Raw genomic sequence first — 27,549 nt, 5'->3', positions numbered from 1 at the left:
TACCCTTCATCATCAAAGTCGTCTTCGAATCAACTAACCGCTTCCTTTTCAAATCCACTAACAAGTCATAGTGATTAAGGAAGTCGGCTCCAACAATAGGACAGCTAACATCCGCAATCACGAACGTCCACGGGAAATCTCTACGCAAACCCAAAGACAAAAGCAGTCGACGCTCGCCAAATGTTTGAATAGGCGTACCATTAGCGGCATATAAATTAACTGATGCAACACTGTTAGCCCTTTGCTTCCAACGACAGAACGACTTCGGTAAAACTGATATGTCCGCACCAGTATCAATGAGAAAAACGGTCGACGTGGCGGGATCTTTAATACTAAGTCGAGCTATACGAACACTAACCCCTTCTCGGCTCGACGACGTAGAAGGAGTGCCTAGTTTTTTGACTGATGAGAGCTTGCCACAAAACTACAGGGCTGCCGACAAGCATTAGCTCTATCACCAAACCTTTCGTGATACCAGCACCAATCTGGATGACTTCCTGGTCGGGAACGAGTTCGCCTACGTCTCCTCGATGACGATCGACTTTGCACCGACTCACTACGACGTAAATCCAAACGACTCAGACGCTGTTCGATTTGCTCAAGCCTTCGTAAAATCACAGCATTCTCAGAATAGGCTGGACAATCAGAGGCTGACGCTACAGCTATCTGTTGAAAATCACCCGCCTCGCAAATACGATCTGCTAATTTCGCCAGTTCTGCTAGTGCCACGTTCGATGCCTGCAGAATAGCGCGCACTTGTGGTGGCAAACGCTTCAGCCAAAGAGACTTAAGGAACTCATCGCTCACCTTGTCTTTAGCTAATGCTGTCAACTCCGTTAGCAACTGTGTTGGGCGTCTATCACCAAGTTCAACTTCTGACAACAACCGTTGAATCTTCCGCTGCTCGCTCTCACTGTACCGCTCTATGATGCAAGCCTTTAAATTAGCGTATCTTCCAGTTTCAGGAGGATGAAGCACTGCATCACTTACATCGGCGATAACACTTGACTCAATCGCTGCTACTACCGTGTTGAACTGTGTGATATCACTCGTAATGGCAGCTACTGCGAATTGCGCCTCGATCTGAGCAAACCAAATCTCCGGTCGCTCGTGCCAAAACGGTGGCACCTTCACTGCTACACGGTTTACGACACTTCCACTATCAGAAGCCATTACTACACCTTCGTCTGCAACTGACATCACAGCTCGATAATTAGATATTTAGCTCAGAAGTTAATATTTCTAAATTTAAACTTTTTCGAAATCACGTCGGGGTCACCAATTTAGCAATGATCTGTTCACCTTGCTAATTAATAAAACTCTAAAAATTTTCAATGTTAATAAACTTTTATTCAACTTTTTACAGAGAGAAAAATCGGAACGTTCTCCTCAATCAAAACAAAAAACTTAAAAATATTTGAAATTGAATTTTACTTTTTAAATTCAATAAATGCACAGCCAACTGGGTCGCCACAGAAGCATACGTAATGTTCTAAGAAGAAATATTAGAGAATCCATTAATCAGAAAATATGTGATAATATAAAATATATATATACTGTACACTACATGTCGTCATAGTTTTCAATTAAATAATATATTAAATTATTTAAAAACATTCCTATAACTTAATGTAGTTAAATAACAGTAAACAGAATTTTATCTTGGAAGTAACATGTAATGCTAATACTATTATACTACTATAATACTATTAGAACATTATACAGCCGTTCGACAATTATTTACAGTAGATAATAGATGATATATCCCATTGATTGCCTATCTCACAGAAGATATGTTTCACTTAACATAAACTATAAGCAAGTGAAATGTGTTTGATAACACAAAAAATATTTAACCCATGCTAACTTAGGTCATTTAAGTCATGAAATGCTTCATGCAGTATTGAACCGGAGTCTGACACCCTATATGATCACCTGGTTCAAACGGAAACCGAAAGACACAAATTACTATCTCACTTAGATACTGATCGGATATGAATACTATTAAAAATACCTACACTGCATGGGAAGAGCAGATTTACTCGAATGTATTTGTGAAGACGGAGACTGTAATGACGCAGAACACACTTTTTTTCTGTAATAGGTAGTTCACACTATTAGAAGAAATACAAGTCTGAATTGCATAAATAAATCCCGAAAATATAATAAAAACGATGCGAGCGAACCCATAGAACTGGCAATTGATACGTGATTTAAGTCATCAAAGCAAAAAAATTACCCCTAGAAAGGAGAAACAGAAACTAAGTTACTAAAACATGCAGCTACCGGAAAATGTGGTAAATAAGTAGAGGTATGAGCGCAGATTGAAAACCAAAAGCACGTAGTTTAAAATGTGAACATAAAATAGACGCTTCCCGTAGTTCCAAAGTTGAAAGCAATTACAGAGGTATGTTAGAGAGTCGGGTGTTTAACGATGCATAAAGCTTTAAATCTTCTAACTATAAAAAAAATTTAAAAAGTTTCTTAAAATTCATTAAAGGTTCCAGTTGATTTAAAACTATTCAATTTTATATAGTCACACAATAAATCAAAATATCTGACTTCTGAGGATTGTCATTATAATCTAATCTAACCCATTGATTTGAATTGATGGGGTTCGAACAGTTGCACTACAAGTTTAATATAAACATAGGGATAATTTAGTACTGAATATTTTTCAAATATAATATTTAACAGTACCCAATTAATTTATTTAAGTTTATTTAAAACTTTTTTATAGTAATAGAATTCTTTTAATAAGCGAATAAACTTTTTAATGAGAAAATTATTATTACAATTATAACAATTAAAAATTTTACAGTTGATTTAAAAAAGTCTTATAGTTCAGAAAACTATTAGTCATTTACGATCAATTAATGTCGTTTTCGATTGAAAAATTAAATGCCATTTTCGATTGATAAATCTGGGGTAACTTTTTCAATCGAGATACATTTTTAGTGCAATTTTCATTTTTAATTCGTATATCTCGTGCGGATTGTGTAACACTTGAAATTAATTTATTAAACTTAAAATATTTTGTCAGATTATTAAAATCAACTTAAAAATACCAGTTGTTTATATTATTAGATATTTGAATTACATTTGGTATTTTGGAATTACGCTAAACATATTCGATTGAACCACAAAATTCAAATAAAAAATGACAGATCAAGAGCAAATCTAGATTTGCCAATCAAAAACGATGTAAAATATAACAGTAGCAATCTTAGTCCGCCGTAATCTCTACAAAAATGTATGTTATAATTTAACAGACTGAAACAACAACAACAAATTCTTCAATTAACAGCTTACTCAGTTGTCATAATGTGAACCTAAAAATTCCTCTTTACTCAAGGAAAACTATTATAATTTTACAAGCTGTAACAACAACAACAAATTCCTTAAGTAATGGCTAACACAGTTGTCATAATGTGAACCCAAAAGCTTCTCTTTACTCAAGGAAAAGTGTTATAATTTGACAAGCTGAAACAACAAAAACAAATTCCTCAATTAACGGCTAGCCCAGTTATCATAATGTGAATCCAAAAGGTCCTCTTTACTCAAGGAAAACTGTTATAATTTGACAAGCTGAAACAACAACAAGAGCAAGTTCCTTGAAAACGATTTGTCCAATTATTATACTCAAAATTTCCTTTTTTTCTTATTTTCATGACACAAAAAAATTAAAAGAAGATATGGAAGGAATATTTAAATGTATGTTTATAAAAAATGCATTTAAATATATATATATATAAACACATTTATTTTTATATGAATAAGTATGACTTCATTTAATATGCATGTTTGAAATATTAATTCACCATGCATGTGAATAATTTTGAATATTTATGTATGTACATAATTTAAGTGTTAATAAACCATAAAAATAATTTTATGACGAGATTTCGGATTATGTTGAGCGTATCATGATTTTTAATAAATTGTATTTATTTTTTATTTTTAATTTATTTATTTTTTTTTTTTATTACTTATGAATTATTAATAAATGCGAAAATTTTTCTACTCATATAATTATATACTTTTTCCGCATTTTTCAATATGTACATATAATGTTTGAATAGATAAAATAAATTAAATATAATAATTTAAACTGTAATAAAATAATCACCTTTCACTTTTATGCGAAGAAGCAAGCGTATGAATAAGTTTAAAAATAACGGCTTTTTGTATTGCTGCAACTTTCCTCGCTATTGCTTTTATATGCAACGAAGGGTTTCAATATTATTATTGTTGTTGTCAATCAAAGCGCAATACCACTCGTAAATCACCGCAGCATAATAAATAGTAATTTAGCACAAAAAAAATATATATGTATGTATATGATTTCATATAGAAGCGCGCAAAAAAAAGACACTCACACACACACTGAGCACAAAATAATATTAAAAAAGTAACACACGAAAAATTGTTAAAGCTTGAGTCATGCACAAATGAAGAAGGAATAAATAAATATTTTAAATATATTTATATGCGTATATATATATGTATAAATTGTTTTTTTTTGTTGTTGAATTTAATTATTTGTTGGAAGAAGCTGAAGTAACAATATATTTTTATAAATATTTCTTATAGTACATGTTACCAGAAATATTTCTATTTTTATTTGTTTATGTAAGAATTAAGCATTTTCCCAATACGGCAACCATCATTTAATATTAGAGTAAAGCGAAATTCCTTTAATAAATTTAATTAGTTTTTAATTGCTTAAGCGTCGCACACATATAATTTAATATTGCTTTACGTTTTGTTTATATTTTTATTTTTAGTTTTGTTTTTGTTTTTGTTTTGTTACTCAAATGTAGCTAGTTTGCTTCGTTCATATTAATAAAAAAATATATTATAACTGCACCAGTAATTACAATAATACAATAATCACACAAACTAATATTAAACAGATATGCATTAACACGTTGATTTATTTATATGTGCGTAGAAATTTAGAGATGCATAAACAATTTTTGTTGCTTTTTTTTAACAAATTATTTGGTGTTAAAAGTTTGCGTGGCTTCTACAACGAAATAACTGCATATTACCGCCATTAAGAGCTTTCGAATTACTGTACAGGAACAATAACAATAACAACAGCAATAGCAGTAACAGCAGTAACAACAATAACTACAACAACAAATACAATAACAATGAAGCAAAAAGCGTAGCACAAATCGTAGCACGAAACCGTAGCACACAAGCAAAAGTGGAAACGATTAATTTAAACAACAAACTCGAGACAAATAAATGCTTCGTTGTGCTCACTTTGCCGACTTCTTTATAACTAAAATCTTGTGCTTGTGCTTGTTCAATGCTAACAAAAATTAAACTAAAGCTCTGCAGTTTGCTAACAAATAGAGAAGTTTGAACTGCAATTAGCTGTTTAAGCCATTTTACGTTTTTCTTACAGTTGCTCTCTTTCTATGTTTGTCTATATAAACTTACGGCCAGGCCAGTTGAGTTTTGATAGTTCTTTGCTGACTTTGCTCTTAACTTGCCTAATTGTTGTTATATTTAATCTGTGTGAATTTGTCAGTCATTTATTTATTTGTTTTTGTTATTATGCTATTTTTTGAGATTTTTTTTTCTGATCTCTAATCTAACTTCTTAATTTCTTATGAGAATTTTAATGCGTAAATCTGTGTGCTGAGTTAAAAATTAGTGCAAACGCTACGGTAAACAATGCTTGACCATTATACTGAGGGTAAAGTAAGTTTATTCTTAATTGTGGGAAGCCAAGACTCAGTAATTTTTGTTTATTTTTGAAATACTTAAATTGGTGTGAATTTTTTTTTTTTTTCAATTTTTAGTTTTTGTTAATAATAATAATATGCAGGGAAATAAAATCTGTTTATTGTGTGATTTAGTTTTTATTTTTTCTCAACTAAGTTCAAATAATAGACCAGTTATATATTTAGTTGTAATATATTTTTATATATGTATATTGAATTTTTTTTTTTTTGGTTTCTGTTAATTATAATAGGTTAGGTTAGGTTATACCAATCCACTTACGTCTATAGGCCCTTTGTACTACCGCATTATTAAAAACCCAAGGGTTAAAACCATCTACAAAAAGCTTATAATGCTATTCAAAGGAAGTAATCATAATAATATGCAGGAAAATTAAATGTGTTTATTGTGTGATTTGTTTTTTTTTTTTTAACTTAGTTCAAATAATAGAGCAGTTATATATGTATTTAGTTAAAATATTTTTTTTTATCGATTCAATTTGGAATAGGAATTAAACAGAAAAATAAAAAAAAAATAAACAAAAATAGCAATTAATAAAAAGTTTTAACAAATTTTGACAAGTTCATGTCTTACCGCAAATACCAAACTGAACACGCACTTACCAAAAATTTTTTCCAATAGTTTTATGAATTAAATACTTTAGAAAAATTTTAAAGATTATTATTTAAATTTTCATTTTTATCGACAATGATAAAGGGCTGTTTCTAATTTTCATTTATTTTATATAGTTATTTATTCCTATATAAGAATATATGTTCCTATATATAAATGGAACATTCCTATATAAAATTCATAAAATCATAAAAAAATATTTTTGTATAAAAATCATATTAAAATGTCACTGACATTGAAGTGCATTGAATTTTTTCCTCAGGACGAATTCCTATGAAAATATAGGTTAACGATATTAGATATTTTTTTCTATATACATATAGCTTCAAACTAAACAAACAAAAAACTTTTTATATAACATTATAGTAATCACATTACCCATAAAAACTATCGTATATCACCCTCACAATATTTTTTTTCTTAAAATTTTTTAAAAAACAAAAAAATAATAAAATTAAAACGACTGCTTGTGGTATACAATAAAGATATTATGTTTCATGGAATTTCCATTTAGCCTGAAAATATGCTAGATTCTTTAGAAATAAATAACAGAAAAAATAAATTCCAATATTTAATAAACTGAAGTAATTATAAGATATTGAAAAAATTATTCTGTATTAAACTCATAATAAATAAAGAAAGTCCTTTACTTTACTTAAGTAAGCGTTAAATGATTTAGTTAGCTGAATTGAAAATTGAAGCGTTAGCTAAGAGTAACAAAAAACTCTATATATATATTAAAGATGAACACAAGAACTTTATCAGAAATAAGCAAAAAAACATAGCCAATAGTATCAAAATTAGTGTAAGATAAACATAACAATAATTCCGAAAAATTATTATCAAAAAAAGTGTTAACTAACAGTACTAAAAAACGCTTGTTCAGCATCAAAAACAAATATAAAAACATTTTTAGAAAAACAGTATCAAATACGAGCCAAAGTGCTAAATAACAGTACTAAAAAATATTTAAGATTTATAAAAAATAAAGACAAAAACCATTTTAGAAAAATAGCATCATAAACGAACAAAAGTGTTAACGAACAATACAAAAATGGCTTGTTCAGTATCAAAAACAAACACAAAAACAATTTTAAAAAAATAGCATCATAAACGTGCAAAAGTGCTAACAAACAGTACCAAAAAGGCTTGTTTAGTATCAAAAACAAACACAAAACCATTTTAGAAAAATAGAATTATAAACGAGCAAAAATTTTAGCTAGCAGCATCCATCATGACCCACAAAAGTAGTAAAAACTAACATACAAAAACAATTATTTAGTGACAGTATCAAAAATCAACAGAAGTGTTAGCTAACAGTACCAAAAACGTCTCAAAGTAGTATCAACGACGAACAAAACTGCACTTTCACAAAAACTGCACCCTAAAAGACCACAAAGTTAGCTAGTAAACAGTACCAAAAAAGGCAAAAAAAAGTATTAAAGATCAAAATAAAAACAAATTCAAGAAAATAGCACTAAAAATTGGCATGTACAGTTTTAACTAAGAAAGAACCAAAGAATAAAATATTACATAGGTATAGATTTACAAAATTCAATTTAGTCAATTTATTTGAGTCCTTCAGTATTATTTTCTCCAGACCAGTAGATTATTGCCAACTAAGACTTGTTGTATATGTCGTTTGAAAACGAGTCATTTAAATCAAAATTAAAATAGTAATTTTTTCAATACTGACACTGTATTCTGTCGTTTTTTAAGATGATCCATATGATGTGATATTTTGTCAGAAGAAATATACAGATCTTTTGACAAAAAGTATTTAACCTTTATAGTTAGATTTAATTTTTAAGAATATGATTTGAAGAGTTTATATTGTTTTGCTGAATCTATTAAATGAAAGTTTACTCAAAATTTCGAAACATCATCTGAATACATTTTACTTTCCAGCAAGATAACGCTATATGGAAGAGATTTAAAGCAAAAACATTGAAGTGTCAAGCACTTTATCTGGACATGAATCCGTTTAGCAATACTCGAAGAAAATTGCCACATCGATTTTATAGTTGTGAAAGTAATTTTTGACATTTCAGGAACCACGAAATCAAATCAGTTATCTTAATTTTATCATTTCAAAAATATTAAAATGATTTATTACAATTCACTAGAATTCAATTCACTTGAAGTAGATGCTGAATTCACTTTTACTAAACTTAAATTCTTCTTTCCGAATTTAGAAAAGTGATTGATGCGATGTTGATATTATTAACAAATTTGTACGCTGGACTCTATATAGAAATTGGCGCTACTCCTTCGTCTGGCTAAAAGTTGGCCTTATTAATAAGACGTATCTGAAAGCTTTGATTAAATTTCAATATGTATTAAGCAATTCAGTTTTATTTCTCATTTTTATTTGAAATCTTATGTCAATTTAGTAACAATTCATAAATCATTTTTATTTTAAACAATAACGGTGTAAATAATAAAAAAAAATATTAATGAAAATTATGCCATTAAGCCTCTTTTTGACTATGCCACTTATATTACTACAAAAAATTAAGTCTTCAATTTAAAATTAATAATTTGAAAATTCATTTAAACTTAAACATCTTCGTTAAATATAGTATTTCTCTTAAATATATTAACCATATTAAGCTTTGCTTTTATGGAAGAAAAATTATCGAAAAAAAAAATTCCAAATACTTTTATAATTTTGTTTCCAATTTTAGAATGTATACTCTTATAATTTTAACTGAAATTAAAAAGCAGCTAATGAAACTGATTGATTTAGAAAATTTTGATATGTTGTAATTAAGCACTATTATTCGTTAAGTTATAATTAAATAAAAAATAATCTAACGTATTTGTTGTCACCTTTTATACCAGGTTATGCAAGTTATAATAAATTGATATCTTCATTATTGATCTATGGAAATCTTTTTAATTCTATCTTCTCAAATAAAAAATAATCTAACGTATTTGTTGTCACCTTTTATACCAGGTTATGCAAGTTAGAATAAATTGTTATCTTTATTATTGATCTATGGAAATCTTTTTAATTCTATCTTCTCAACTTTGAAATACGTTTATAATTTCATTTTGAATTTTAATAATAATGCATTTATAATTATTATTATATCCACAAAGCAACTAATAAAACTGCTTATCCTTCTTCGAAAAATACGTATACATAATATATATAATATTCGCATATATAATATACGGACTTATTATATATCTATTATATACAACTTAAACTTATATATAGAATTTTTAATAAAAATATAAAAATGTGGCACTATATAAAACGTCTTTCGTAAACAAGAACGATTCTATATAGAAGTATTTGAAAACATATTAATTATGTGTTCAATATGTTCGTCCCTTTGACGAATTTTACATATCAAGTCATAGGCTCGTTTCTTTTCACCAGACAGCAAGCAGCTAAAAAGAAAATACAATTTATTAAATTATTTTTAAATAAATCCAGTGTGTATAGAGTGAAACTTACAGCAAACTTGCTCCACTAAAGTTGCCAGTTAAATCTAAATACAATACCCAATCTTCAAAAATTTTAATGATTTTCGGATCATCTGGTTCTAAGTATAAGCGCGCCACTAAGAAACTTTCGCGAAATAGATTGCGGTCGTATAAGATTTTAATGGCTTCAGAGATCTTATTAATACCTATATAGGTACAAGCAGAATAAAGGGGTTTGCCTTCATCCTTCAATTGCAATGCGAAAGCATTCATGCACTTTTCCCAAAATCTATAACGAAAATATAATTTTATGATTAATTTAATTTTTTTGTATAAACATTTCAATTCCAATATAAATTTATTTCATATAATTTGAAAACTATGCATTGCTATCGGTACTTATAAATATTAAAGTGATCTCAAAATACTTGACTCAAATCTACAATATTTTATAAATATTTGAGTTCAATAACAATTTGAAAAGAGGAAGTATTCTTTTATCAGTCTGGAATGCAGAAGGTAAAGTATAGGGCACAGATCGTAACTTACTATCCAAAAATGTTCTAAGTCCACACACATATCCAAAAAATTTTAAATATATTTCACCTTTAAAGTTGAAAACTTTTTATGAGTGTTTTCTGCTCTTTGAGCAATGTTTAATAGAAATCATTATGTTGAAAGTAACAAATAATAACACTTTACTTTTTCGAAATGAGTTTTGCTCATTGAAGTCCTTCATCAAAGGGAAGGCCTAATCAAACAAGCATGTATAGTGATTTTATACCTCCAAATATTTGTCCCTCTAAGTCGGGTCATCTCCCCCTAAAGAAGAACCCTGATCCTAATAAGGAATTAACACTATTTGTGTTCTATTTTACAGCAATATAGATCGGAGTTCTAGTTTATTTCTAAATAATATTTCAAGTTGTTCATGTTGTGAAATATGTGGGTTAGCACTGTGTTTTTCTCTAATATATATTTTAATAATTTATTTAATTACTCTTTTTAAGAATACTTTTGAAATTTCAATTGAAAAGTTCTATTATAATTAATATTCTTGTTTATAACGTTAGAAACAATTAGTTTTTAATACATCTACTTTTTTATTATATTTTATTATATTAATATTTAATATCCAAGATATAAAAAAAATATGACCAGTACTTACCTAATTGAAATTTTTGGTGCCATCATCAAATGCCATTCCGTAAGCTTCTTAGCTTCTGCTTGCTTCACGATGTATTCTTTAATATTACCTGTTAGGCATGGTATTATACCTAGATTTGTTCCTGTTACCCCTGACATCTTAATCTGGTTTACTGAAATATATATTAATTATATTAATAAAAATATTTAGTACGATTCCACCGAATAGACCCTTCATGCACAGTTCATTCGTTCGACACTTGTCAGAAGCATAACAAGCAGATCTATAGTAAGGACTATAATAACAACACAATAACGAATATTTAAGTCAGATAATGCCACAAAATGATTAGACTTACATTGAACCTCAAATGCAAGAGAATACCGGATATAGTTAGCTAAATTTATTACTTAATTAGTAGGTCTATTCATAGGTCTATTCAGTTGAATGGAGCTGTATTTAATATACAATAGAAAATATAAAAATTCTATCTTACATTCAGCATTAAAAATTTCTTGCAAATCATCTTTGCTACCAAAAAGCTTAGCACATAAGCTCGTATCGTCATTTCGCTCTTTTTGACTGCGTTTATCTAAAATATTTAATAATATTTGATTGGCATTCCTATTGATTTCTTTGCCTATCATGTAAAGAACTGTCGTTGGTTCCTGAAAAAAAAATTGTACAATTAAAAAACCGAGAGAATATTTTATTTACAATTACTTTTTCTCTAACAGCGGTAATTGATTGAACACGTTCTTTAGTTTCATCTACAGTCTTTGCAGTGTTTTCTTCTCGGTTACCTTCAAGATCCAAATTATTGTCATTTATGTGATCTTCGTTATTATCTTCCATGTTAATTGTAGACTGCATTTCTTCAGATTTGAGGCCTGTATTCTTTTTACGCTTAGGCATAACAGTTGAAGCTTTAGTGGCCCATAGAATGTTATCTATTGAGCTAACACGCTTATTTAAAGTTGACAATACGGAGTTTGAACGTATATCAAATGTTTCCAGTGATAAATTTTTACCACAGCACAAAACAATATTCTCATCGGTTGGCAAGAACATAGCACAACGTATGGGGCAATTGAAGACTTTAGTAGTGATTAATTTATTATTTTGTTCTTTCATATCCCACACACGAACCTCGCCTGAAAGAGAGCATGTTACAAATCTATCCCCATCACTGTTACTCCATTTTATATCTGAAAATTGATTTTGCAGATTGTCAACGCTTAATGTGTGAATTTTCATTAACTCCATTGACTTTTCATCAAAACTGAAAACATGGATTTCCTTATTTGAGCCAACTACAGCAAAGCGATCTGTTACTATTGGACTCCAACTAATTCGACTAATGTAACGCGATAGCACTTTGATGGATTTTATGAATACAAATCTTGTTGGAGATGCCATTCGAAACATTTGCAAATAGCCAGTTTGAGTTCCACAGAATGCAAAATAGCCACGAAAACTAATACATGAAGCATTACCCATTTCTGGGATAGTGTAAACATCTAAAAATACATCAAATTAAATCATTTTTATTTACATACAATATTTTAAATGCACAATTATTTTAATTATTTTTCCATTTTTTATAGTATTAACAACAATTAATTATTAAAGTTTTAGGTAAATTCACATTCTTATAACGAAATAAATACTAAAATCAATTTTATTATTTCGTTATATACTTAAATACATGATATTTAAAATAAATTAATATAAACACAACATTTATGTGCTATCTAGCGAAGTTAAGGTTTTTATGTCCTATTAGCCAACTGCATTACGTCACTTGATTTCAGGAGTTTTAGCATTTATAACAGTACTATTCACAACACCCAATGGAGTTACATTGGGTTTTACAAATAAGACTTATCAAACTAAGTTTTTTTTATACCTGCCATTAAGGTACTATTAACACACGTATCAGTATAATGCGACGATAAACGGCGCAACAAAATTTCAAAGAATTTCGCCGATACCTATTGTAGCTATACGTTTGGATATAGTTTCATTCTTTGAAAAAAGTGAGGCCCATCTAACACAACCGGTTAAAAAATTCAACTCTACTGAAGTGATAAATACACTCACTCTACTTGCATAACTTTGGGTTTTAACAGTCACCACGATACACCCATGAAATGGGCCAATTTTAATTAGCCTAAACTGTGGGGCCCTGGCGCTTGTGGTAAAAGATTTACACCACTTACTACTATTTATGGTCCAAACATTATGGAACGGTATCTACTGTATTTTAATCGCCTTTACTACAGACATGAATTACCTCGGATATATTCTAACAACAGGAGTTTACTGCGATACAACAGTGGTGAAGAAAAGTTCTTAACAGCCTTCACATGTAATCTCCAGAAATGAAAGACTTCTTCCTCAGCAGCTAGCACTGTTCTGGGTCTCCTTAAGTCAATAGATATTTAAGTACTAAACAGTTATTATCACGAATAACATGTCTATTTCCAATGGATGCCTCAATTGCAGTTTTACCACCCTTCATACAGCCTATTTGTCCTGTCTAACTGTAAGCACGAATTATGACAGTTTTTGTTTATGATTTCATTTATTTGAAGTAACAATGTACTGCAATTATGACACACATAGTCTGGATTTAAATCCCAGTAAGGTCTGGTCTTAAATGCTAAGATCTGGTTGGAAATAATACAGATGTCATTTAATGTCTTAACGGCTACATTTTAGCTTATTTGTCAATATATTCTGACATTATGATAGACAAGTTTTAGGAATATTCCTGAATATATACTCCTTCAATTTTTATAGTATTTTTACAACTTATCATACTACATTTTAAATAACAATTTTTTCATTTAAGTAGAACCTCTTTTTCTGGAAGATATTTTTACGACTCAAATCTTCTCTAATATGTCTACATCTTCACTTCCAAATCCCCTCAACAACATTAACATCATAAAATCCTTTTATTTCTAAAAAATCCAAACTTTACTTTGAATTATAAATTTTATTATATTAGTTACTGTTTGCATCGCAGGTTTTTTCAGAAAAACCGATCATATCGCAACTGTGCCACTTAAACAACGTAGAACGATGAATTCATCGTGCCACACCACCACTTTTTTCCCGAAAGTCTTCGGAGAATTGAGGAAAACCAACCGTCGAAGGAAAAACATCCTCCACCACGACAATGCGAGCTGCTACACGACAGCTCAAACAAAAGAGTTTTTAAGCACTCAAAACGTTGAATTAATGAGTCAACTCCTTTACAATTTCGAATGAGAAAAAAAAAACATGTCGACCGTTTTTTCTACGACCGAACAGATCGTTAAGACATCCAAAGCCCTGGTTTTAGAAATACTATCTTCAAAGTGGCAAAACTGTTTGGTTTAATTGGTTCAATCTAATGAAAAAAATGTTTCCGCCCTATGCCTTATTAAGAGCGGTTTCTTTACCCAAAGTATAATACATAAAGACATTGTAATAATAATAATAATAATGGAATAATAATAATAATAATAATGGAATAATAATAATAATAGTAATGCAAAAATGTATTAATCATCATAGAGAATACTTTGGAAAACAATCAAACCATTTTTTCTAATTAACCACTGTGTATTTATTGTTAGGCGCAAGTCTTAAAAGACAGCCCTTGTAGTATTACGAAGCCTACCGAATTAGCTTTTAGTCTAAAGGCCCAAGTGGTCGTGACATCCAGTTAGTCCTAGCTGTTTAATAAATAAATAATAATATTTTTTAGATAGTTCTCGACGTTTTACATTCTAGGTTACAAGCTTTTTGACAAATCTGATACAGTCCATTTCATTTCATTTCATCCATTCCATTCAAAAGCTACTGAAAAATCGCTACCGATAAAAATCGGTTTTACAATAAATTTCTTGCTTGCGTTACTGTCCCTTTTTACTGAAAATTATTATAGCCTTTATTCGCAATAATGTGACTAGTAGAAATAATTCACAGCACTAAATTGTATGACTAAATTTATTTTTTAACTAAATATCTTAGCAACCAAATAAAGTAATGTTTGTTTAAAAAAACACAATATTCTCTTGTTGGAAAAATTATAAAAAAAACTTCTGTTAAGGGAGAATCTATTCTATTTATTTTATTAAATTTAAGTCTAAAATGGTTGTATCATTTTTATTGGGCTCAATTTTAGACGAATTTATGAAAAAATGTGAAGAACGGAATTTGGAAGTCGACGAGAAATTTGCCTACAATTATCTACATTTGTTGGCACGTGACTCACGTGATGGACTGCCTATGCGCAAGCTGACATCTTGTGACATAGCTTATTTCATAGAGGGGGCCTTGAGGATACTTGAAAATCCTTTAGATCCGACAGGTTGTACTTTTAAGATGGTATACTCCGTCAACAATTGCAAGGAACTGGAAAACGAGTTTTTAACTGAAAAATATGAGAAGGAATTTGAACAAAAATTGCAATTTTTCCTGCATGATATTCTGCAGTATCCAGAAAACAGCAATAAGAAGCAAATTGAGGAACTTTTCCATAAAATGATCATTTTTACAATAATAAATTTTACGATGGGCGATCCTAAAGATTCTGTGGTATATAAATTATAAATATTAATTTATATTTTGTGTTAGAAATATTATGTTTGTTTTTAGCTCTTGAGAAACGGTAAGCAAGCGTTAAGCAGTGTCATTGGTGCCGATGACTTAAAAACTTACATACACAAAAAACGCTACAATCGCGTGGCTTATTTGAAACGCTTAAGTGAAACTGTGTGTGGTATTATGTTGTATACTGCATTAGGTCCAAGCAATAACCATGAAGGAATACGAGATTGTATGTTGTATGTTAAATTTACTGGATTAATAGATTTAATGGGTTTCTTATAGTGATTGGTGATCTTGAAATGGCAAAAAATAATACAAAAAAATCTTTGAAGGAAGCGGAAGCAGATGTTATGAAACTATCCGAAATGTCCGTTGATGGTATATCAAAAATGATTCAGCTAGATTCCGAAAAACGCACTATAAGTTGTACTTGGCCTATGGAAAAACTTCGATTATTAAACAAATATACTGTATTATTTGAGGTGTATACAAAATTTTTGAAACAAGTAATAGAAAAATTTGAAAAATGCGAGGTACAGATTAAGTTTAATATCGAGAAGTTCACATGTGTCATAAATAGGATCATAGAATTACTGAAGTTTCGTACAGCAATTAACAGAGAAGTTATATTTGTAAGTCGATATAAGTTTTTGTATTTAATAACTACCAATAGTCGTTCGTTGTTGTTATTTCTGTAGTCTCTTTAAATCCCATAAAAGATGTTCAAAGCATACACAAAAGAAATGATTGAGGAGGATGATTCAGAGGGAGAGTAGTGTCTAAATAATAAAGACAAATAGGTGGGAATATTGAATCTAATCTGGGTTCATATAAAGAAAACTTATTACATTGAAGAGATGAAGCCATCGAAAGAGATTAGTCCAAGTCTGTATGTGTATTTCAACAAGAAAACATAAATGAGAAACCTAGGGCGTAAAGTTACAGTTAGAGCACACATTTGAGATACACGTATATATGCGTGATATTTATACGCTTTGCCATATGGAAACCTATATTAAGCTAATTGACAATTCTTGCAAGTATAATAGCAGTCCCTTTTGCTTCACCCATAAAGAAACCAATTTTTTATTATTTCTTTATAAAAGTAGTATTTTACGAAAATTTTTTCATATATATATATATATATATATATTATATAAAATTAGTGAATATATATGTATATTCTAATATAAAAGTATTAAATATATATAACATGATAAATCCATATTAATATACATAGTATAATATAAATATAAATATAAAATTATAAATATATAAATAAATATATATATATAAATATATATTTATAGGCTTTTCTTGTTCCATGATGATGGGTTAGGTTAGGTTAATAAGATGGCTGTAAGATGCACTTAAATCTACCGATATCAGATACACTAAGCCCTACCGATACCAGATACAGTTAAACCTCTATGTAGGTTTTGTAGGAACCATTTTTGAAATTTCAAGGCATTCTTAAAGTTTAAAGTGTCTTGATAAAATTCAAGGATTTTGTAAAAATCTTTTCAGTATACGCACACTGCACTGTAAGGGCGATATTTTGTACTGATAGGTTAAATAATTAACCCTATAACGATTATTAGTATATATTTAATTTATACATGATTAAACATAATTAATATCTTTTTTTTAATTATTCTCTAGCCTCATTTCAATTACTTGTCCAAACTGTGGAATAACTTAAATTTTAACCTAAATGTATTAGTTGAAATTAACAGAATTAAAGATATAATGGACGAATATAATTCCGAATCTATACGCAAAAATTTTTTAGAAATACTTAAAACTAGCGTCAAAAAAAGTATGCTAACAAAATCACCATTAGTTTATACATTTAAAGAAAATCTTAAAGAAATAGAACGAAGGGAACTCAAAACTAATTTTATGGCAATAGTAAGTAAATAATTATATTAACACTAATTATTATATTAATATGAAATATATTAACAGCCGTCAATAATAGAGAAACACTGTTCTCTAACTATAGCATTAACTCAGGGGGTTCTATTACCAGGTACCATAAACAAGCAGATATGTGACAATATGAAGATCAAGTTTGGTTTTTCTAATCTTGGTCTATCGAAATTCGCGCAACGTCACTTTGAGGAGTTTATACTTAAGTTGAATAATACGATTTTTACATCAATCGATCTAACATTATTATACAATTTAATGGATATTATTCTTAAACGGGATCATGAGAATGATGTCAAAGATGATCCTAAATTTAAAAATATCGACACGCAAACTGAAATGGTTATAGTTAACGATTTAATACCAGCAAACAAAAACGATTCCACTTTCAATAAGTGGGATCTTCATCGTGAAACTATTCATTTGGCAAATATTAAGAAATCACAAACGCATTCCACACAAACATCAATTTCGTATGGTCAACGTGATTCCACAACTCAAACTTACCGTCCTAAGGATAATCCCTAAATATTAATTCTTAACGAAATATATTTCTTACGTACCTTTTGTTTTGCTTTTTAAATCCATCATTGCAATCTTGTCCTTATAATTTATATAAAGACAGTTTTCTGTTTCCCAGTCAAGTGTATAAATCGGTTTGTTGCCTACTGAATTCGTTTGGAATATATGCTTTTTATTATCAACGTTCACAACACCAACCTAATAAAAATAAATTAAATTTTAATTTATGTTAATTTATTTTAAGACTTACACTAAATAAAATTCATTCATTAACATAAAATAATTAATCCAAACATTGGATACAGGTAAAAGGTTTAAATCAAGATGACGACTGTTTATTGGTGTTAATAAGAAAAATATGAAATGTTATTATAGCCCAATTTAAGATTAAAATACTTGGAAAGATTGCTAATAGCTGATATTATTGAAAGACAAAAGAATGTTGTTGCTGTCGTAATTTGAAGGGACTTGTAGAGCAGAAGACATGAATGGACTACAACATGAATGCAGGGTTTATTAACCGAATATAAGGGGAATGGTGATGTGATATAATATAAAAGTGTATATGTGTAGATGAGGCACAAATTGAAGCTAGCCGTGGTCAGAGTCATGAAATTCTTTCACTTCATTAGTACACGGTGTCATAAACCAATGTAGCAAGTACCAAAGCTTGATACTTGCTAAATTTAAAGTGCAGAGTTACAGACATGAAATTTTATCACTTCAGTGGTACGATGCCACTGAACCATTGTAACAAGTACCAAGGCTTTTTACTTGCTAAATTTTAAGTGCAGAGTTACGTTTATTAACCAACTGACCAAATACCGTACTTAACTTGTGTTATACTAACTTAAAGTTTTGTGAATTTTAGTTTTTTTTCACTAACAAATTCACTTGCGATTTTATATTAAAACAAAATTATAATCCACTGTCATACATGCTGTTAATTTTCAGTAATATTCTTTTTACAAAAATATTATTTTTAGGATACTTTTACTTTCGTTGTGTATAGATCCTTGTTTGCAACATCATTATTGTATTTAAACCTTTTTTTAATTTATAACTGAATCTTATAGGTTATAATTTTAAAAAATAATACTCACGGTTCCTTCATTTGTTCCATAAGCGAAACTTAAGCAATCTGGAGACCAAGTTATGCAATTCACAACTAAATCCGCACGACATAATGACTGTATATTAATATTGGTCGGACTTAGTTTTACTATATCTAATAATCCAAATGAGTGATCACAAAATCCCAACAATATTCTATTAAAATATAAATCAATAAAAATTGAAATAAATTTAAGAGCTTCTATTACTTATTCATATCATCAGGGCATTCTTTGATATCATATATTCCATTGCAAACAGTATTAAAACTAGCCAATACTTTTTTTGTGACCAAATCAAAACAAATAATTTGACGCGAACCACCTCTACACCAGATTATTTCTTTGTTATTATCGTAACAAATTGCGTCTGCAGCAAAGTTTAAATTCAACTGCTTATCTTTTGTGAATTTCAAAGAGATATTCGAGTTTTGATCATCATATGTTGGAGGATCACATGTCCAAGACATAATTTCGCCTTCTTTACTGATACCTATGATTGTATGCTCATTCTTCCAATTAACACTAAGCTGTCCTAAAAATGATCAAATGATTAAACATAACATAAATAAAAATTTAAATAATTCAATTACTTTTTGGGTTAAGAATTTGGCCAGGAGTTTTAATTGAATCGCACAATTTGCCATTTTCAAAATTCCACACGCAATATGTGCCATTATATGCACTGACAGAAGTTAACATAATATGTTTTTTAATCAAATCATAGTCGGATTCATCTAGAAAAATTATTGAATACATATTAAGAAAATAGATTACTATAATCAATATAATCATATATATATACAATTAGTAACACTATTACCTTATTAAGTTTTACAAATTTATAATCCATACTTATTGGAACTTATGGAATTCATTAAAGAAAAAACATGGTTGAAGGCTCGTTTAAAGACTACTGAAATGCAGAAGCAAAACTATTGTTCACACAACTGAATTTAGGTTCAAAGAGCTAATAATGGCAAATATCTCCGTAGACACAATATTTATATATATAGACTATACACAGGGTTTGCGTTTAAATCCCATTAAAGTCTAGTCTAGTAACACGCTTAAAAAGATCTTTATAAAAGAACAGATTACTCTGCACTGTTGCAGAGATAGGGCTGCAATCACCCCTTTAATTCGCAAATTTGGTCTCCTACGAAACCTACATAAAGGTGTAATACTATCTGGTTTCGCTAGACACCAATGCAACCTAACCTATACTAGATTAACCTAATCTAATACAAAACAACTTTAAATAGGAAATTTTATATCGAAAAAACAATTAATATTTAATACTTTGAGCATGACACTATGGCCTAGATATAATCTTCAAGAAAATTTTGTCGCTGATAAACAAAAATAGAAAGAGTAAGGAATCCCTTCAGAATGACGGTAGTATTCAATGGTTCTGTCTATCGGGAATCAAGCAGCTAAATTTAAAATTTCTCACAATATTTTTTAATTGATGAATACAAAAAGAGAAACTACATAAGGTATATCGCTTTTCAACGATTTGGAGCCTAACAGTAAACAATATTGTTGTTGTTGTAGCCCGCCGAATTCAGCCTGTGTGCACCCTTTGGAAGATGTTGAACGGCGCTTAGTCGTCTTCAACGATTGTCTCTGGTGTATAGACTTGGCCGTTCTTGGAAGCATAAACAATATTAATGAAATTTAGAGATTCTTAAACTTCACAAACTGGATGTAAAACCAAGCTTTATACACAAATACTTAAATAACAATAATAAAAATTCAAGTTTAGAAGTTTGCGACAGATTTTCAGTGCATCGTGAACAATAGAAACTGTTGTCAGTATATCTAATTTATATTCTATATATCAAGTCATATACTTGGTATATAAGTACTTCGAAAAAATGAAAAAAAAATATTACTTTTTAGGGTATCAATTTCTAACAAATGCTTTTTACAGGTGAACTGAACGGGCTATTATTATTAAGATTTTTTTACTTTACTTAGAGATATTTGGATATGTATTTATCATTCTATCATTCAGAGTAGATTCATTACAAAGTGAATTATGATTTTCTTGTGCTTAAAAATACCTTATATATTTATAAAATATAATATTTTTAAATTTTATGTATAAGAATTACCTGCGAACTCTTTGGATTTTGATATATTATCTTTAGGTTCCTCAATTTCAACTGTGTCTTCAGGTGTTATTCCAACTATTAGATAATAAATATGAATTATAATAATTTGAAATATAACAAAAAACGCTTTTAAATATGGTTGAACCTTAATATATATCTACTTACTATATTTACAGTTTACTTAATAATTTTCAAATTACTCACCTTTATCAATTGATTGATTACTTTTGTCAGAACCACCTAACGATGCATGCACCTGAGCTTTATATAAAACTTTAGTTTTTAACAAATTTGGGTCACCCTCAACTGCTATTTCGTCATCTGATGAACTACAAATAGTTGCTAAGCTTTCGTCGCTTGAAAGACTTTTATTATGTGCTATATTTTTCTCAGAACTTTGGCATTGTTCATCTTTATTCAGTTCTTCTTCCTGACTGAAGCAATCATCCGATTTTGTAATAGCTAGTTGCTCGCAGTCGTTATTTATATCTTTATTTATGTGTGTATCTAAAACTTCACCATCATCAGGATCTTGTTTTTTAGATGCATTTTGACTAAAGCAATGACTGAAGATATCATCCGATTTTGCATTAGCTAGTTGCTTGCACTCGTTATTTAAATCTTTATTAACAGACATATCTAAAACTTTATCATCATCAGTTTCTTGCTCTTTAGATGTATTTTGACTAAAGCAATGCCAAACAATTGATGAAATTGCTGTTTCTCGATGACCTCGCAAAGCATGAATTACGGCCGATTTTTGTACATCACAAACATATACGACTCCGCGTATTGTTCCCACAGCAAAAATGTTTGCATTAAATTGTGAGCAACTTAATGACAATAATTTGTCTGACCGTAAATTCAAAAAGTTACGCCGTTTAATATAATTCTGTGAACTACAACATAACACAATAACATCCTGGGAATCAAGAGTCATGAGATTAGAGTTGCTCATGAAATCCATTAAAACAATTTTAAATTTATCGCCCTTTCCCTCCACGTGACTTTGTTGGACATGGGCTTTGTGTCCATATAAAGGGCATCCTTTTTCGAAGTCCCATACTTGAACGATATTATCCTCGAAAAGAACTGAAAAATATCTATAAATAAAATGTTAGTTTCTTATGAAATCTAAAATTGTGATCACTAATATTACAACATTACAATGTAACTTAAATAAAAAATCTAAATCTAAGTAAAGCGCAATAGAATTTTTATACCTCCTTGAATTTACACCGTCATCAATTGGCCACTTCGGATCTACGCTTATTTCATTAATAGGTTGTCGCGTATAAAAACATTCTACAGTTGGGTTCTGGTTCTCAAAGATGGCAACATAATTTATGCTGCGAAAGCCAGAGTATATAAGCGCTCCATTTGGGCATGATTTAAATACCTTTCCAACAGGATTTGCAGGAAATCGTGTTAAAGTTTCTGCCATTTTACTAAACAACCAACTTAAAAAAATTTACTACCGGCAATCAACAAAAATTTGACAGCTGACAGTGATTCCAACGCATTTCTTTTTCTATCAAAGAATATTTTTCAAAGATGTTCTTAACAAATAAGTTTATCACAAATAAGTTGTGTATATTAACAACTTATATTTCATGTTATATATAATATATGTGTATCTATATATAATTAGTCACGAACATAATAATTGTTCGCTAGAAATTATAGCTAGTGAAGTCATCGGGATTTCTGTCAGGATTATAATAGTGCTATTTTCTATGGCGTTTACACTGGCCTCAAGTAACTGATTTGGGTCAAATATTACAAATGAGAAGCAAAACATTGCTTTCTGTATACAAAATCTTATATGCACAAATGAAATCCGCACTAGCATTTTGAATAAATGGATTTCAACGAGTTTCAAATAAGTTCCAAATGCAAATGAATATTTTGAACATACCCTAAACAAAACTTAATCGAAGCTAAAAATAAGTTTTAAGTTTTAATTGTAAAATTTAAAGGTACATTTCACCATCATCCAATATTTTTTAATACAGGTCGAAAATCAAATCAACAGCACCTATTAATAATGTTCACAACCTATTGAAGAAAGTATATTAAATAGAGAAAAAATTAATATAAACAAACATAATAAATTCAAAGTAATAAATTTATTCTTTGATTTAGACATTTTTATATAAGCCGTAATTTTTTTTTTCAGAGTTGTGAAAAAACAGCATTAAGTCTGGTTGAAACTTATTGTCATCACTCTTAAAATATGTTAAACCCTTTTTTTTAACATATGTTTTTGGTTGTGTTGTATACAATATGAAATATAAAAATTGTAAACACTAAAAATTAATTAATTTAAATAAAAGAAAACTAAATGAATATTAGTCAATTGTAAACATTTTTTTGTTATATATTTAAATGAATTTATTTATTGTATTTAAATTTATTAATAAATTAAATGCTCATATGGTTTTTACGGATGACTGGAATTTTGCAACATATTTCCAATAAACATTCACAATAGATTGATTTTTGAGTTTAGCTGCACTAAAACTCAAGATGTACAATTTTCTGCGAGTAACTCTAAAAACTTTAAGAGCATTTTCATTGCTTTATATGTTTCTTTTGTAAGTTGTGAGTATTTTTTTAGTACTCTGAAAAAAAATTATGGCTATATTTATATAGTAAAACACAATCAGTTAAATTTTTTGCAAGTAAAACGTTCAATTAATTTTATATGTGCTCTTCTCATAAATATTAATTAAAATAAATAAATAATACTTTTCTAAGATGTGTAAAATGTTTTAAAAAAAATATTTCATTTCCACAATTTTAAAATTTGTGAAACTTTTTAATTTTGTTCGAATTTTTGTTTACAAACTTTTGACAAATGATTGAAATTTTTGTTGAATTTTCCAATCCAGGTTCACAATAGTTCGGTTATTGCTTTGATGATATATGGCAAGACCGTTTTTTCATGATTTTAAAACTATAACATGCTAAACCTTGACATTTGCGTAGGAATTTAATATATTTCATTTATAAGATGTTAAAGAAAATGTAAAAAGCGTGTATATATATTAAAATTGTTGACAAATTTTCAAATATGTTTCACTGCTAGAACAATTGTGTAAGCTCTATGCTTCAAACTAAATTAAGTTAAAGGAACATAGCTGCTATTTGTTGATAGAAATAACATGCAACTTCTTAGATAATAATGATTAGTACAATTTTCATAAATTTGTTTAAATTTTGAAATCTATAAATTGAGTAAACTGACATGAAAACATAGTTAAGAATTTTGAACTGTTGGCCAATAAGTCGAAGAAACGGCATCGCTACAGACTTTTTAATGGCTATATATCTTAAGAAATTTGCGAAATCCATACTAATAGGAATACCTATTGGCATAACATTTTTCGACTGTGTGGGGTATGTAGCCAGAGTGGATGGTATGTCATAACAAAAAAAAAATTATTTTAAATTGTCATATATACAAATATCGTTTGATAGGAATTTCCATGCAACCAGTGTTAAATCCAAGTCAAAATCAAACTGATTATGTGTTTTTAACGAAATGGGCTGTGAAAACAAATCGAATAGAACGCGGAGATATTGTTTCACTTATATCACCTAAAGACCCAAGACAAAAAATAATCAAAAGAGTTGTGGGACTTGAGGGGGATGTTGTTTCAACAATTGGTTACAAACAAGAAATTGTTCGAGTACCGGAAGGTCATTGTTGGGTGGAAGGTGATCACACAGGACATTCATTTGATAGTAACTCCTTCGGACCAGTTGCGATGGGCCTTATGACAGCGCGAGCTTCCTTCATTGTGTGGCCACCAGAACGATGGCGTAGATTACCATCAGAACTGCCTCGTAGAAGAATACCAATACAAATAGCCAAAACAAATTATTACGGCTCATGAAGCACGATAATAACTTATATAGTTGAAAACTGTTTCAATTCAGAGGAAGCAGTGCTTCCTTGTTATAATTATTAGTTGTTTTAATTGAAAGTATATTTTATAATTATTTAAGACTTAGACTTAAATCTAAATATATTTTTAAAACGTTTATTACAATAATTTTACTTATTTATAATTTTTCTGCATTTAAATAGAACTCAAGAATTTTTATTAGGTTTTATACCAAATTCTTGTAAAATTTCTAATGTGTCGTTTAATGCAACACCTTCACGAAGTATTTTATAAAATCCTGGTTGTGATAAATCAATGACTGTGGAAGCGGATCTTCTCTCTTCAGTAAGACCAATTTGTCCAGCATCAAAAACAGCCCCGAGCTCTGGCCAAAGCCCACTAAATTCATCAACATTTAAACTACTCTTTTCAGAAGAGCGATTTGCACTTGTCAATGCCAAAGGTGCATTATACATTTCACATAGATTTCGTATAAACTGATAATCTGGTATTCTTATACCAATTTTGCTACTCTTTGGATTAAGAAACTGATTACTTAAATGGTTTGTACGTTCAATAACAATAGTTATTGGTCCTGGAAATAAACGCTTAAGAAGTTCATCTTCAAGATGTCGTGCATCTCCAAATCGTCGTAATGCTGTAAGATTCTTCACACATATTGAAACAGGCTTGTCGAAATGACGTCCTTTTATATCGTAAACTTTTTGTATTGCTTTTTCATTATTGGCATCACATGCTAAACCATAAACCGTATCCGTTGGTAATCCTATAACTTTATCATCACAAAGCAATTTACAAGCTATCTCTAACGTATTTGAATCCTCAACTTTATATACATTGCGCATCTTTATTGTTGGCAGCAGCTGCGTTGCACTGCTCGTTAAATATTTTCTTAAATGTAAACCTAAATTTATAATTTCTTTCAGACTCAACATTGAATTTAATATATTAAACTCTTGGTTAGTATAAATTATTATCACTTTAATCTCTCCAATTGTGTCCACACAATTGATTGCAACACTTATAAAATGTTGTCATTGGTTCATCAGCAGAACGTGTTTGCATTTGCATAAAATAAGCCTTTTTATTCGAGCAAACTGGACATTCAGCATCGGTAGAATCTACATTCTCCCAGGCAGCTGCACCACCCATAACATGATCAACTTCCTAAACATTACGTTTGCAAATTATAAAAAATCTTTCTTAACAAAAATATAATAATTATACCTTAAGACGTGGATAACTTTTTGCAGAAATCTTTTTTTTAATCTTGCATATATATGGACATGTATTGCAACTGAAACGATCACCCACGGTATCTTCTTCAACCATTAAAATATTACCGCATGTTGGACAAAATAATAACATACTTTACACACAATAATATATTGTATTCATTTAACATACAATATGTAAAATTCTTGTACTTATTCACCTATTTATTTACACGTGATAATAAAAAACCAAAATAAAATGTGCGGTAAAATACTACTATGTATATAGATATTACACTTTTATAAACATAGCTCCATGAAGTCAATGAACATAACATTTTCAAATACTAATTAATATTAATTAATATTAATAATTAATTTATTGTTTTAACGGCCATACATTTTATTAATAATTTTGTTTTTGAAACAGGTTAATTGGTAAATTGTTAAACAATATACTATTTTTTTTATAAATTAGTTTTTTATTTATATCAATATTTCGACTCCATTCTATAGTTATCTACAGGGTACTATTATGATGTTTTTATAATGTAGCAAAATTAATTTTAAATAATAAAATAAACTTTAATTTTAATTGGAATTTTGATAAAGCTAATGAACATATAACTTTAATACACATAACATTGAACAGATTCAACCAAATCAATCGATTTTTTTTCAGGCAATATATGAAGAGAATAGGTAATGCTCTGTTCAAACAACCAAATTTCCTTAATTTTGTTAAAATTAAATTAAATTAATTTGGAAAGTGTTTATACTAATACCATATGTATCTCCGAAATTATGATAGTTAATTATTATAACTATTAAAAAAGGCAATCAGTAGTTTTATTAGTTTTAGTGGATTTCAGGTAGTGCATTATTATTTTTCACTCTACTTTAATTAAATTAATACAAGTTACATTTTTTTTCTATATTCATATTTAAAAATTTGCACTACTTTTAAAATATTCATTTAGTTTTATTGAATTTATGACTAAAATTTATTTTAAAAAAATGTCCCTTTTTCGTTATCTCAACTTTATCATTTCCTTAAATTTTATTTTACGCGTAGTTGCATTTGATATTTCCCTTAATTTCAGCCTTCGTTTCAACGAAATTAAGGCCATCTTCCTTAATTTCATTCTTGAAACTGAATTTTTTATGGAAAAA

The 27,549-nt window shown here is 29.0% G+C and overlaps 5 protein-coding genes across 7 annotated transcripts in view; 2 read left to right on the top strand and 3 right to left on the bottom strand.

Annotated features, from left to right (window-relative positions):
- LOC119679271 (cilia- and flagella-associated protein 206-like) overlaps positions 1–18,064 on the top strand; it is a 21,089-nt gene extending 3,025 nt beyond the window's left edge. Inside the window, exons 1-5 of one of the 3 annotated variants that reach the window (XM_038091524.1) lie at positions 15,054–15,550; positions 15,611–15,791; positions 15,845–16,194; positions 17,225–17,473; positions 17,531–18,064. In XM_038091524.1, coding sequence (XP_037947452.1) covers positions 15,104–15,550; positions 15,611–15,791; positions 15,845–16,194; positions 17,225–17,473; positions 17,531–18,022 — 1,719 coding nt within the window. In that variant the 5' untranslated portion in view covers positions 15,054–15,103 and the 3' untranslated portion in view covers positions 18,023–18,064. Of the gene's footprint in view, positions 1–15,053; positions 15,551–15,610; positions 15,792–15,844; positions 16,195–17,224; positions 17,474–17,530 lie in introns of those variants that run through there. The other 2 variants (XM_038091525.1, XM_038091527.1) reach the window with 2 other exon arrangements.
- LOC119679270 (protein rigor mortis-like) lies at positions 9,547–22,762 on the bottom strand. Its single transcript, XM_038091523.1, has 12 exons — positions 22,472–22,762; positions 21,453–22,351; positions 21,249–21,323; positions 19,722–19,865; positions 19,339–19,663; positions 19,120–19,285; positions 18,058–18,214; positions 11,681–12,477; positions 11,454–11,625; positions 10,979–11,129; positions 9,842–10,099; positions 9,547–9,774 (listed from the first exon to the last, which is right to left on the bottom strand). The coding sequence occupies exons 1-12, from the start codon at positions 22,690–22,692 to the stop codon at positions 9,663–9,665; spliced, it is 3,477 nt and encodes a 1,158-aa protein (XP_037947451.1). The 5' UTR covers positions 22,693–22,762; the 3' UTR covers positions 9,547–9,662.
- A 1,510-nt stretch (positions 22,763–24,272) lies between these two features.
- Positions 24,273–25,249, top strand: LOC119680520 (mitochondrial inner membrane protease subunit 2-like). Its single transcript, XM_038093362.1, has 2 exons — positions 24,273–24,670; positions 24,732–25,249. Exons 1-2 carry the CDS (start codon positions 24,571–24,573, stop codon positions 25,148–25,150), a joined length of 519 nt encoding a protein of 172 aa, XP_037949290.1. The 5' UTR covers positions 24,273–24,570; the 3' UTR covers positions 25,151–25,249.
- Positions 25,250–25,311: 62 nt separating this feature from the next.
- LOC119684349 (yrdC domain-containing protein, mitochondrial-like) lies at positions 25,312–26,134 on the bottom strand. The gene has a single exon (XM_038098375.1). It carries the CDS (start codon positions 26,095–26,097, stop codon positions 25,348–25,350), a length of 750 nt encoding a protein of 249 aa, XP_037954303.1. The 5' UTR covers positions 26,098–26,134; the 3' UTR covers positions 25,312–25,347.
- On the bottom strand, positions 25,846–26,639 carry LOC119684350 (DNA-directed RNA polymerase III subunit RPC10). Its single transcript, XM_038098376.1, has 2 exons — positions 26,390–26,639; positions 25,846–26,329 (listed from the first exon to the last, which is right to left on the bottom strand). The coding sequence occupies exons 1-2, from the start codon at positions 26,528–26,530 to the stop codon at positions 26,144–26,146; spliced, it is 327 nt and encodes a 108-aa protein (XP_037954304.1). The 5' UTR covers positions 26,531–26,639; the 3' UTR covers positions 25,846–26,143.
- Between the last annotated feature and the right edge of the window lie 910 nt (positions 26,640–27,549).

This window comes from Teleopsis dalmanni, chromosome 2 (assembly GCF_002237135.1).
Source record: "Teleopsis dalmanni isolate 2A chromosome 2, ASM223713v2, whole genome shotgun sequence".
NCBI lineage: Eukaryota > Metazoa > Arthropoda > Insecta > Diptera > Diopsidae > Teleopsis > Teleopsis dalmanni.
Note: the sequence above shows the minus strand (reverse complement) of the source record. Positions and strands in the feature narration are given on the sequence as shown.